A 13,841-nucleotide genomic window follows, 5' to 3' on the forward strand; every position below is an offset into this window, starting at 1 on the left:
AAACTTTATGTATGTTTTATTAATAACGCTTAATACTCATCAAATCAATAAAGCTTAGATGTGTTAATTATAGTAATATATAGTTTTTGATGTATTTGTATAAATTTGTAAATTTGTACATTTATTTAGATCCATTGGTTATTTTCTGTAATTTTTGGCATAAATAATCGTTTTTTCTTTAACAAAAATACAAGTTTTTTGACTAATTAAATAAATAATTCATTTACATATTTACATTTACACACAAGTAGAGAGAATTAATATTGAAAGCAATTAAGTAAAGCTCTCTGCAAAAAAAATATTTTAGCCTTTCTGGCAATATTGTTTTACAATATTTCGTATCTGCTTTATTAATTTTGTCTAAAATTCTAGTGAAGCAAATTACTATATGTTGATGGAGAGAGTTCAAAGATTTTTTTTATATATCTCTATAAGCAACATTACGGGTTGTATTCGAATATATATCCTAGCGCTGTTTTGCTAGAGGCGTTATTGTTATCTAAATTTAGTATTCCTTAAAGAATATAAACTATCAAGGTTGCAAAGGCTGTTCAATTTGAAGACCCTTCTCCATTAATAAAAAAAAATGAAAAAGGTGATTTTTGTTAATACAAACATCCACTTAAACTAGATATGCAGGTAACAGACCATGGTCTAGAAAATGCAAAACACATAAAATACTGTGTATTGCTTATTTATTGCTCTTTCACGCTAGTTATTATTTATAGTTTGACTCTTTGAAAGACCATTAAACAATACACACTTTGCACCTCATAAAATGGAAGCCATAACGTTTATTGCTGACAAAATTGTCTCGCTCTCATTTGATGAAAGAGAATCGCGTTAGTAACACTTTTAATCAGCTATCCTTTAATCTAACACACTATTATATATTTTATTAATGGCTTCCGATGTCGTGGCTCTTTAGCGCGTTCATTTTGTAGTCTTCTACGATCTTTTTATATATCCCGAGATAATACAATGAAAATTTTATATGAATAACATTATTTAGGCAAAGTTTGGTTATTAATTTCTAACATTACTATTGCTGTATATCTAGGCCATTGTATTTTGTCGGTTAGATTAGCTAAGTTCTATTACTTTTACATCCATGGTTTATTGTCGATTAGGTTGGCTATCATATAATGGAAGAAGAGATAAAACGAAATTTATAAACCAATTCCTGTTCAGTGCAAATGTTATGGGATATTGCGGTAAACCGCGCGCTCGCATTCAAGCGACGGAGAGTGAAAAAAAATCGAAACAGGTAAATAGTGTATGCGAATGAGGCTTGCATGACGTCAAATTTTGATTGGTATTCATGAATGTATTTTCAATATTGGACGCTTTATCGAAAGATACGGGAAAGATAAACTACTCGAAGTCAGCGAGAGTAGAAACTAAGTGGAAATACGCGACATTGTACGATTGAGCTTTCAGAACTTGTACACATAGTATAGGAACACAAAATAGTATGAGAGAGGATGTAGAGAGTGCATAGCTAAAAATATATTAATAATGATATTATTATCAATTAAATAATATCTGATTTTCGTGTTGATAATGGATGAAGATACTATATTTATATCATGTTTAATTCAATTAAATTAATAATTAGGCAAAAAGTTTCAGCATCTTACATTTTTAAATATAAACAAGCTCCTATTTTTATATTAAGAACAGCAAATAAGAGTTTATTAACGATACATTAAATTTCGGAAAAATGTTTAAAAATTTCAGACAGAACAAACATTGTTTTCTTTGAGATTTAACGCCTTTTTCTTTTAGTCGAAACGACGTCTTTATTTGCCAAAGCATGACAAGACACAGATTCAAACGTCTAATTTTGTTTAAAATAAGGCGTTCAATAGTGTGGTGGAGAAATGATAAACATAACATTATAACTGTCATTAGGTAGTTATTTGATGTTGAAAAACACATTTGTGAATTAATAAAAAAAATATTTTTTAGTCGTAAAATATGAAATTAAATAAATTTATGACGCTCAAAATTTTTTTGTGGAATTAACTCTTTATTATTCACGAAAAAAAATATTTTTATAGTTAATGATAATGGCTTAGGTATTATATGTGATTGTTAAGTGTAAAAATACACGGTTTTATTAGTACAAGCATTTTTAAAACTATTATTACTATAATAAAAATATATCGTTAGTTGTAATTGGGTTAATACAAATAATAATACCCTTCTCAAAACTCATGTTTTATAATGTAATCATTAATTTGATTTTTTATCAAATGTGTAACGAACAAATACTACAGTATTTTGGCAGCCTACTTTTTAATTAATCAACTTTTCTGTGTTTTTTTTCTTACTTTTAACCAAGACTTTTTCTGTAAGTCACGTTGTCTCTTAAAAAAATGAATTTCCTTTTTCTTTGTGATCAGCGTGTATCGTTTCAAAGTGTCTACAAAGTTTAACTATATAGCCAAAGAACTGTTTTGAAGTAAATTTTTACATAGAACACAAACTGCATCAGGAGCATCTGAATTGTCAATAGACAATCAAAAATTTAAGTAACTTTCATGGTATTTACTTCCTTTTATCTTAACATTAGAATTTAAATATTATTTTTTCTGTAATCGTAGATATATCAGCAAATTACCACCTCTTCCGTTTAATAACGTTTCTGTATTTAAGCAACAATCCATGGATAGTTTTTAAATAATATTTAAAAATTTTAATAAATTTTTTTCATCAAAATGTCATTTTACACAAATTTAAACAATTTATGTTGTCATATAAATAGTTCCAAATTAAATTTGTTTAAGCACACATATATGAAATATATACTATTATCGCACACGTCTTCTCTAGACAGCGGTATGCTGAATACTAAGCACGTAATTTCAAGCTGTTATTTAAATACCACCGAGTTGGTATTTAGACAACTGTCGACAGACTAATAACAGTTGGTTGTTGCGTCGGTCAGGAGCTTTTTAAAGCGCACTGAGTGCGAGAAAATAGTCATTTTTTGTCACTCGCATGTTAATACGAGATTAAAAGTTTTTGAATTTCGTTCGCAGAATACTTCTTTGCGGTCAATAGCGAACACCAATGTCCTGTGGAACATAGTTTAAAAAATCCTGGTTAACATTAAATAATGGTATATATGTATATTAAAAACTATTTTTTTCCTTATTGCTATGCATTTAAAATGTTATATTAGTGTTAGAAAGTGTCGCAAAAAGATATAGCAAGAAAAAAGCAACTGAAACAAAAACATTTAAAGCATAGATCACAAATAATAAAAATGATCAATTTTCTAAAAATATATTTTCATCTTTAAAAACCTAGTTTTATACCAATTTGTACATAGCATAGTAAAAATTAAAATGTTATGCATCTTTTTGTACAAACAAAACGTTATTAGTAGAAGAAATAGTTTTAAAATTACAGGTAAATCTCCTAATTTATTTTGTCAAAAAAATAAGCTAATTACTTCTAATAAAAGTATTATTTTTTATGTTTACTGAAATGCTACTTATAATTAATTTTTATTTTAATTAATACTTTCAATTTAATTTTTTAATATAAATAAAATGATTAGTGATTTTTATTTTTGCTGACTGAATTATTCTACTTACTATATAATATTTTTTATTTTTAAATGTTAGCATATACATTTGTAAAAATGGTAAAATAATTTAATTACATATTGATATATATGTATATATACAGTAACATATTTTATAAAATACAACATTATTATTGTCATGCGTTATAATATTAAATATGTTTTATTAAAATACAATGAGCGTTCTTAAATATGTACAATAAAATTGAGATATTTTTTTAAGCTAAACAAAGGTAGTAGAGGTGAGGATTACAGTTGTCATAGCTAAGCAAACTTATCTAATCTTAACAATTATTATTATCATAACAATTTCTGTCAGACATTTCAAAAATAGATAATACTTTTAATACATGAGAGTCACGTCTGTAATTTTTTCGGCATGCGACGATTTTAAAGTATTTTAAAATCGTCGCAAAAATTAATTTATTTTCTATTATGTTCATAATAGAAAATAAATTAATTTTATATAAATAATTTCTATTTTATTTATACAATGATATATAATACATGTTATTATTTTGGAAATGAAGGAGTTTTTTTAATCCGTTCATTAATGACGATACATAATTTTCTAATCGTTTCTTTGTCATGAAATTGACTTATTTCTGTTTTATGACACCGTTTTACGTTTCTTGCACTTAGCGATATTAAGAATTCTTCCGCGCTGTTTAAGAATAAACATAAAATACAATGTTGCTGCGACTGAAAGCAGTTTCTACAGGCCAAGCAATCGAGTAAAAATTATAACTTTTAATTTTGTAGCCACATAGTTTATAAAATATGTATATAAAAAAATATATGTTAATAATTAATACTTTTATTTAGTTCCTGTTATTTTTTAAATATGAAACGATATTTGTTATATAATATTTATGTTACTTGGACATAGCATATGAGAACAGCATTACTCCGAAATTATTCTAGCGCTGTTTAATTCCGCACATTTACATAACATTATTTTGCTTCGACGTGAAATATCAAAATGCAATAGCATTTTCTAAGGTTCTCACCTTTCAAAACATCCAGTAAAACATAGTTAATTAATAAATGCGGTGATACTTGAGTTTCCAGGCTTCTTTGCCTCACAAAATCCAGACCTCTGTCAAAGGTTTTAATAAACTCGTGATTAATTTCTTGAACCACTTAGACCACGACTATTCCTCGTACAAGATCTGACGACGAAAACTTTTGAAAGCTTAGATTCATCCACAAGAGCTTCTCTTTCGTCTTTACGTGAATGCAATCCGAACATTTATCACTCCGCAAATTCCAGACGTGAAATTTAATCTCGCCCAGAAGTGTGCAGAGCTTTCGCTTACACTCCCTTAAGCAGCATCCATTTACACAACATTAACCGATTTAATTTACCGTGCCGACGTTTTGCGGATTGCTAATCATTCACACCTACGGCTAACCAATATACGTTAGACGGTGTAAATAAAGTGAACAAATATTTATGTAATTTAGGCGCGAGATGTGCGAGTGTGTTTATATGTACAATAAATTCAGCGGTTAGTGTTGTATCAGACTCAAACGTCATCCGGATTTGTGTTACCATGGCAAACGTGTGATATGTGTCGTTTTGCCAGGATAACCATAAACTAGGCACATATTAGTATTAGCCAAACATTGGCTTACAAAATTAAATTATATTAAATGTGTATGTATAGTTGTGGGAAAAGAACACACGGAAGTTTTATATGTACTAAAAAATTTTATTCTCGGGACATTTTGGAATCCCAGAATTTTTTTAGGAGAAATACTTATTTCTATATTTACATATATTTACTTTTCTTTACATATATATCATATGAATATATATATTTGATTTTCCAATTTTTAAAAGCAACTAAAAATAATGCAATTAGTTATTTGACAAATTAATCTTTGTTATATATATCATTATTGTAACATAAGTAATAATGTATATTGCCAGCGATCTTTGAGAATTTCTAAGATAAAATATTTTATTTATTCTAGTGAGGTGTATATTTTATTTATTCTACATAGATTGATTTATTTTCATAAGAACAACTGTCAAAATCCCATTTTTATATATATTTTATGTAAAATAATTACTCCCATAAGATACCATTAAAGTAATTACAACATAAAGGAATTGTCGCAATTATTTATGACTCATCTGGGTTTTTCTAGCATACCATAGCCATTATTAAGTTAATTATAGCCCTCTGTGTGTGTTTAAAAAAATATTTACAGTCAGAACAATGCACCCACTACACAAATGTAATTACTTAGTAAGGCTTCGATTTACGGCGTGAATGATTAATAGCTTTCAGAAGTTGCTTAGTAATTGCTCCTTTCCAGTGCCGCAAGCGAACATTATTACCTCTGCGGGGTATAATTATTGAAACCCTTTTAACACTTCGTTTATTCTATCGCGCATATTGATTTGTTACTATTACACACGTGAAATTTTCGCGTGCTATTCAGATTGAAAAAGCTTAAAGGCTCTCTACGCCCGAGCTATCTGGTGAGTTAATGCGGAAGCTTTTTCCGAATTTGAGCTGGAATCCGAAATTTGTTTTCCCACAAGCATTTTCCCGTCAACGAATCGGTGCGTTTCATTTGGTCGAAATTCCACCCCATTCAACCCATTGAAGTACAAAAAAATCAGACCACATTCGGGAAAGGTATTACGTTTTTTTAACACTTTAAATTTTTAACCTATTCTCTCTTTACCGAACCTGCTACAACCAATTTTATTAAAAAAAATATTAAATTATTGATTGGTAATTTATTATTAAATAATGATTTTTAATGTATATCGGTGATGCCCTAAAGCTTTCGCTTTTAAATGGTCGATGGTGTAATGATTTATATTTATATTTTACTATATATATATATATATATTTATTTGGGGTTTAGAATTAATTAATTTCTTTAATACATTTTTTTATTGGTTAACCCAAAATTATTACATATTTTTAAAATTTAAGTTTTAACAGTCAGACGTGCTATATAGCATATCTGGATTACACATAGCAATAATTAAAAAACAAATTATGCCGCAAAATTTACAATGGCAAAAATTTTACCAAGTAAACAATTTATACATAATTGCATATTAAATGAATTTCCTCAATAATTATTGCCAAATACTGCCACTAAACACATTTGTAAAGTAGTAGGTAATTCATTAGATACCTGTAATTGTCAAAGTTGGTTTAAACTTTAAACAAATTCATTACAATACAAAGAATAGTCCTTGATGTGGAAAAAGAGCAAAGATAGACGATGATATCCTGGCTGCAGAAACGGAAGCAAAAACTATCCATAATTTTGCCAAGAAATTAAACCAGTTCCATTCAACAGTGCATAAGCCATTAAGAAGATTTAAATATTTTGGAGAAAACGTGTATGTGTTTCATACGAATTGAGCGAAGAAAATAAACCGGCGCGTATCCGCATATCCCAAGAGCTTCTAGAATTTAAAGCTGGTCGCTTTTTCTTGATCATTTGATAACCGAAGATGATAAATGGGTGTTGTACGTCAACAATAGTCGTAAAATACAATGGTTATTCAAAGATCAGATTAAAAAAATTTACCTCAAGGCCCGGGCTCATTGTAAAAAAATATTTTGTGTATATTGTGAGATTTCAAAGGACTTCATTACAAAACTCTAGAACCTAGCTTAACAATAACAGCAATCTTTTATTATGATCTGCTGGTTAAAAGTCAGAAAAGGAATAAGCTTGTCAACAGAGGTCAAATAGCTCTTCAACACGACAATGCGTGTAAAAGGAGCTTGGCTGTGAGGTTTTATCTCAATCACTTTATTCTCCAGACCTTGTTCCTTTTAACTACCATTTATTTTGATCGATGCAACTAAATGCAAATGATTTGAAAAGGTATCGGAATATTTTGAATCAAAAAGTCTGCAACATTTTATGCTAATGAAATTAAAAATGGACATTTTATGCTAATGGTATTAAGAAATTGGGAGAAAGTTAAATCTTTAGAATGAAATTATATTTTAAATAAATAAAATAAAAATAAAAAATTACCAGGATTTTTTATGTTACATTGAAAAACGACATTCATTTCGGGATCACTTGATAATATTTTATATATATATATATATATATATATATATATATATATATATATATATATATATATATATATATATATATATATATATATATATATATATATATATATATATATATATATATATATATATATATATATATATATATATATATATATATATATATATATATATATATTGCATATATATTTATAGGCATTAAAAATACATAAAGTGACATCATCCATTTGAAGACTGCCAGAGCAATTAACGAGTTGTAATTAGTAATGCGGTATTAACATATCGGTCAAGTCATATGTTATGTTATTTTGTTTTATACATACATATAGTTTATTATAAGTAATACTAATTTTAGAATAGTTTTGGAAATTAAAAAAGCAATGAAAAGCTAATCGAATAGAATGTTCGTATTTCATTTTGAAATTGTTTTTTTATAATATTGTTTTATATTGGTATTAGATTATATGTATCGCTTTAGATAATTTTTATATACATTCTAAATTTTTTATTTTCTAATTCTTAGTAGATATGCTAAGCAAATATTATTTTATGTATTATATATAGCTTTGTCCTTTTTAAAAAATCATGAATTGTAATTTGTGAGTAAAATTTATTTTGTAGATTATTTAATGAAATATATTTTACCAAAATAATACAGGATGGTATTTTATTTTTTATTTCATATACATTTCTGTAGATTCGTGTTAAATTAACATTTCAGAGAGTTCTAAACAAATTTAAATTATTTCGTTTTAATTTTAAAAAATACGATAAAGTTTTTTACAGTTCGAAATTGAGTGTATCACACGCCAGAAGGTCAGCGTTGTCATTGTAAATTTTCATTTGTCGTAAAGTGGTCATATCCGATTATTGGAAACGTACGTTATAATATTCAAAGTGACATTATCGGAAAACGATATCGCTTTATGGCTGGTAATTGTACACCGTTTGGCCTAATCAATTCGTACGCATTCCATAAACTCGGTACACCATCATTAGGTATTTTATTACCATACGAGAGCTTTTTTCCCTTCAATATCAGGTAACGACAACGCTCTGGCGTGTTTGGAGTGCTTTATAATGACTCGAGTACGAGGATTGCCAATTAGGCACGAAAATAAATATATGCGAAACAGAAATAAAATAATAATTTAATAAATTACATGCCGAACAAGCTAAAAAGCCTTTATCTATTTTATGTTTGGGAGATAGTTCTATTTAAAATTTGCCGAAATTTTAAGAATATTATTTATTTATGCCTCACGATCGGTTTTTTAATTTATAAATAATATTTATACTTAATTATTAGCAATTATATATTTCATTAATATTTTTACGTCACGAGGCGAAGAGGCGGCGGGAGAGTTTGTCTATGTTTTATAAATATAATTGCTTATGTATTAATTTGGTTGCTATAATAGCTGTATCGTCAGCGAAATTAAAATTTTGATCAGTTTTATACAAGATAAATTGAAACGGTCAAGCAAACTTTCCTGAGCAACTCCAGCTAGGATTTTACGCGGTGTCGAGTGTTCATTATTTAGTGAAATTAATAATTGGATATAAGCGTATTAGAAAGTCGGAGGTTTTGCATTTGTATACTTTATGAATCAAGCCATCGAGTCATACTGTATCGAATATTGATCTAGGATTTTACTGATACGTGTTTGAACTTAATTTTTGCACCATAAATTGTTTATTGTCTTACTATTTTAAATGTGAAAAAAAATGTCTTTGTTATTTTAGATTTAATTAATTTTGTGGCAATTTATTGAATTGTATTAGACGTGAAAGCATTGTTTCGAGTATAATGTAAAATTCGATTATTAATGTAGCGTAAAATAAATTATTATTATGTTTCAGAAATATTTCTGAACAATAGAGACTAAATGTGTACAAGAATAAAGAAAGTGAAATTGAAAACGAAATCAGCTAACTAGCATTTGTTGGAGTTTTTTCAAGAGCCAACTACGGTTACTACAATAAGAAACTTGTAAAGAAAATTGTCAGCGAAAAAAATAATCGTATATAATATAAAATATAAACCTAGATGAACGTATATCCCAGTATATTTATATTTGAAGTATTTTGGAAATTTATAAAGGAAAGCATTCGTCACATGAATTTGCGCTCAACTTTGGAACGCTCCACTTGTCTCCTTGCATATTTTAGAGATTTAAATGCTCTTGAGCTTTAACTTAATATTCGATGAAATTTAAAATTAATTCAACCATTTATTTTAGAAAGAGATTTGTGTCTTTGAAAGCAGTATTAAGAAATTTTATAAAGTAATTACCCTTTCTATGTTAAAAACAAATTCGGGGTTGAAGGAATAATTAAAGAAGTCCAATTTTGTTTTATTAAACCTGTCTGAATACATTAAGAGTGATACTAAATTAATATAATTATAAAATAATAATATTATTATTTTTCTCGCGTTAAAAGGAATCTCTGCGGAGTAAAATTATTAATGAGCAATTCTACTTCCGCGAAAACCACTCGACGACACATTAAGCTAATATTATGGTGGATCATATTTGCTTTAATTTTAATAATATAAAAAAATAGTATTTAAGTTCGATAGATTATCTTTTTTCTATTAACAAACTGTCACATGATTTGTGCTACACGCTCATACCTAAAAGGTAGAATCTATGTTATTTTTTTAGATAATAAAATCATATTTAAGTTTGCTTGGAATATTTACTAATGATATATGTTTTTTTAAAACAATAGTTGTACATGTTTATTCAGTGAATACTAAATCAAAAATTGTATTAAGACACCAAGTTATCTAAAATAAGTGAAATATTCTATGATATGACTTTTATACAATATTTTATACACGATTTTGTAATGTTGAAAAATAAAAATATTATTCCAGTTTCTGCCATTAAAACTTTTTAATCATGTTAGCTTGAATATACGTTCTCATTTTAGAAAATAACATTATTAAAATTGTAATTTTAATCAGAAAAGTTCTGATTCAAATTACAATTAAGTTATTAAAATTGATAATCTCTTAAGTGTCTAATTTCTGTGAGAAAGATAAAAAAAGTAAATAAATACATATATTATAAGGATTGATTTTTTTTAAGTAGATAGATTGTATTTTAAAAAAATAATTAAAAAAAACATCTTTCATACCCATAAACTATTCTAAGACATTATGCTCCAAATACTGAAAGAGCTACGAAGCTGTAGTAAAAATGGATAAATAATAGGTATTTAAAAATATAAATAAAATAATAAGTATTTTATATTCTTATTATGAACTTTATTTAGTGATAAATCGTTTTATTTATGAAAATATCAGTTTATCATCCTAATTTATAAATAGTAGTAATATATTATTAATGATTATTTTTAAATTGTAGTAACTGTACTTTTTACATTAAAAAAATAATAAAATTAAATAAATAGTTTTATTCATATTTAACATACATATTTTGAGATATATCTTTGTAGCTAAAAATGGGGTGAAATTTTCATTGTGTTATTTTAAATTATTCGCTGTGAATATTTTGATGTTAGCGTCGGATTTTTGTTGATATATATAATTCAGTACTTCATGTTACGCTGTTGAATATTACATTAATTTTAATTAGAAACAAGCCGTGTATTATAATAATTTCACATAATTTTCTATGACGTGAAAGCACATTGTTGTTCACATAAGCCAAAAACAATGAATAAATCGCTTGTCTCGCTCTTTGTTCCAGATCTGGTGTCAGATTCTGCACGTCATCATTCAATACGTTCTGCTGACGAACTACTCGTGGATGCTGTGCGAGGGGCTTTATCTTCACACTGTGCTGGTTTCAGCCTTTGTCGCCGAACAGAGACTTCTAAAAGGTCTAATAGCTCTAGGCTGGGCTTTACCGGCAGTTGCAGTCGCATGTTATACGTTGGCTAGGGCTGCCGGTGGTAACGAGGACGAAACGAAGCAGTGAGTATTTTTTATTACTTTCAGACCGATTGTCTCAAGCAAGTTATATCTGATAAAACTCTCTCTGTGCTACTCTCTATTTAAAATTTCGTAAAACGTTCTGAGGATGTCAAATAAAATATTTATAGGACCGAATGCAATTTTTAATCAATGAAGGTTCGTAATAAATATTTCGAATAACTTAGATCTATCAAATAAATAATGCTAGTAAAAATAAAATTATATTAGTAATTGCCTTATTTGATAAAATAAAAAATATAAAAGTTTTGACATATTTTTATATTATTGAGAAAAAATAAATTAAGAAAATAGTCAGTAAATCTATAAATATATAAATACTGACAAAGATATTTTGAGAACTTGTTTTTATATTTTACAAATGATTTTAGATTTGCCGGTATTATAGTATTTATATTTCAGTAAATTAAATGTATTACAATACTTAATATAATGTGGAAAATGTATGCATATATAAATAAAAAAGAACACTAAAAATCGATTTTCGATATCAATATTTAGCCGACCATATTTTTTCTAATGTCAATATTTATCTGCTTCGGTAAATTAGCACAAGTCATCAATAATATTACAAGCCGCTCTTTAATCAATATTTAGCAAGTGCCTTAAATTCAGCATAATCTTAGTCCAAGTTAGCAAAGATACATTTCAAATATTAGTTTTAAAACGTAAGTTTGTTTATAGCTGGTTAAGCTATACAAATACAATTTAGACTTTAGCTAGCCTAAAAGGTTACTTCATTAATATATATGTAGTATATACTTACATATAAGAAAATGAAAATAAAAAATAAATAAACGGTCAGTGCCATAGATCCAGTTAACAACCTTTTACGAAAAAGTTAAACCACTAACAATGAACTAACCACGTGAGGTTTTGTGTTGTTTTTTTAATGCTCTGTGTGAAACGTGAGTGCATCTAATAAATCATACTGTTTATATTTATTTTATATGGAGTATAAAGTATCATAATAAAAGTAATAAAGAAGTTTAACTTTTGGCAAGTAAATATATTTTACTCCAATGGGGATATTACCGAATATTTATTGAACACATTCTCAAAAATACTTCCAGGATTACATTTAACTGTTTTTTTGTTTTTTGCATACAATCAAGTTTATAGCAACATTTCTTAGCACAGTAGTGCTTAAGCGAAAATTTTACGACCGACGCCTCACATTTTTTAGACCTGAGCTTGTATTTTTTAGACCCTCGACCAAAAAAATATTATCACAACAAACTAATGAAATACTAAATTAAACCTGTATTAATTCAATGGTATGGATGTTTTTGTTTGCGTGAATTAGGACTAGTTATACGGAGAGCAATCTTTCTAGATGCATATCACGTCTGAAATAAAGTCGAGTTTTAGCTTCGCTGCTTTATACTGATTGTAGTGGATAGTTTGTCTTAGGTTGAACCACTTTTTTTTTATTAAAACAGCTTGTGTACAATATTAAAGCTATAAAATGGTTTGCTGATCATTGCTCAAAATGCAACATCTTACGGAAACATTGCTCACGTGGACTATTTTTAACACGAACATTGGACACAAGGCTCACACGAAAATAGGCGATTGCTCATATGAGCGAATATTACTCACATGGATCATTCTTCGCTTTTTGTGCTATTTTTTCATGTTGCTACTCGTAATAATAACCGCTATGCCAAAAAAATTAAAAAAACAATTTATTTATAAAAAAATTGCTTAAAATTAAAAAAAAACATTTCGACTATTAAATGTGTCCAGGGTAAGAAGTTCAATAAATATATGAATATTCCTGAACTCCATAGCCGTAAAAAAAAAATGGGTGATGTTTCGTGTGAGCAATATTCGTCTAAGCCAGGGGTGAGCAACCTTTTTAATCAACGGGCCAATTTAAATTTTAAATTTTTTTGTTGGGCCGCACATAAAGTAACACTTATTAATAATTTACAAAACTTTATTTATAATAAACATTAGAATAAAAAAAATATAAAATTTAAAAAAAGTAAAGATTTCATATACAAATTTAAATGCAAAATAAAAACAAAAGAACAATAAAACGAATTTATTTGAAATTTTTAATGAGAAATTTGGCACTGTTTTTTCGATACTATTTTATTATAATTAATTTTATAACAATATATTGATGGGAGAAAGTCGTGAATTGCGTGTTGCTCATCCCTGGTCTAAGCGATGTTTATATTAATGTAATTGT

The 13,841-nt window shown here is 27.3% G+C and overlaps 1 protein-coding gene and 1 long non-coding RNA gene across 4 annotated transcripts in view; one reads left to right on the top strand and one right to left on the bottom strand.

The window, feature by feature from the left end:
• The window catches only part of LOC148229552 (uncharacterized), a 222,300-nt gene that overhangs the window by 168,895 nt on the left and 39,564 nt on the right, over positions 1-13,841 (bottom strand). The gene's annotated exons all lie outside the window — the stretch shown is intronic.
• Positions 1-13,841, top strand: part of Dh31-R (Diuretic hormone 31 Receptor) — a 108,987-nt gene that overhangs the window by 78,777 nt on the left and 16,369 nt on the right. For all 3 annotated transcript variants that reach the window (XM_088197531.1, XM_088197532.1, XM_088197533.1), the window contains exon 7: positions 11,397-11,623. In XM_088197531.1, coding sequence (XP_088053657.1) covers positions 11,397-11,623 — 227 coding nt within the window. The remainder of the gene's footprint in view (positions 1-11,396; positions 11,624-13,841) is intronic.

The sequence above is a fragment of the Plectrocnemia conspersa genome, unplaced genomic scaffold (genome assembly GCF_051122295.1).
Source record: "Plectrocnemia conspersa isolate PC_06_02 unplaced genomic scaffold, ASM5112229v1 ptg000011l, whole genome shotgun sequence".
Lineage (NCBI taxonomy): Eukaryota > Metazoa > Arthropoda > Insecta > Trichoptera > Polycentropodidae > Plectrocnemia > Plectrocnemia conspersa.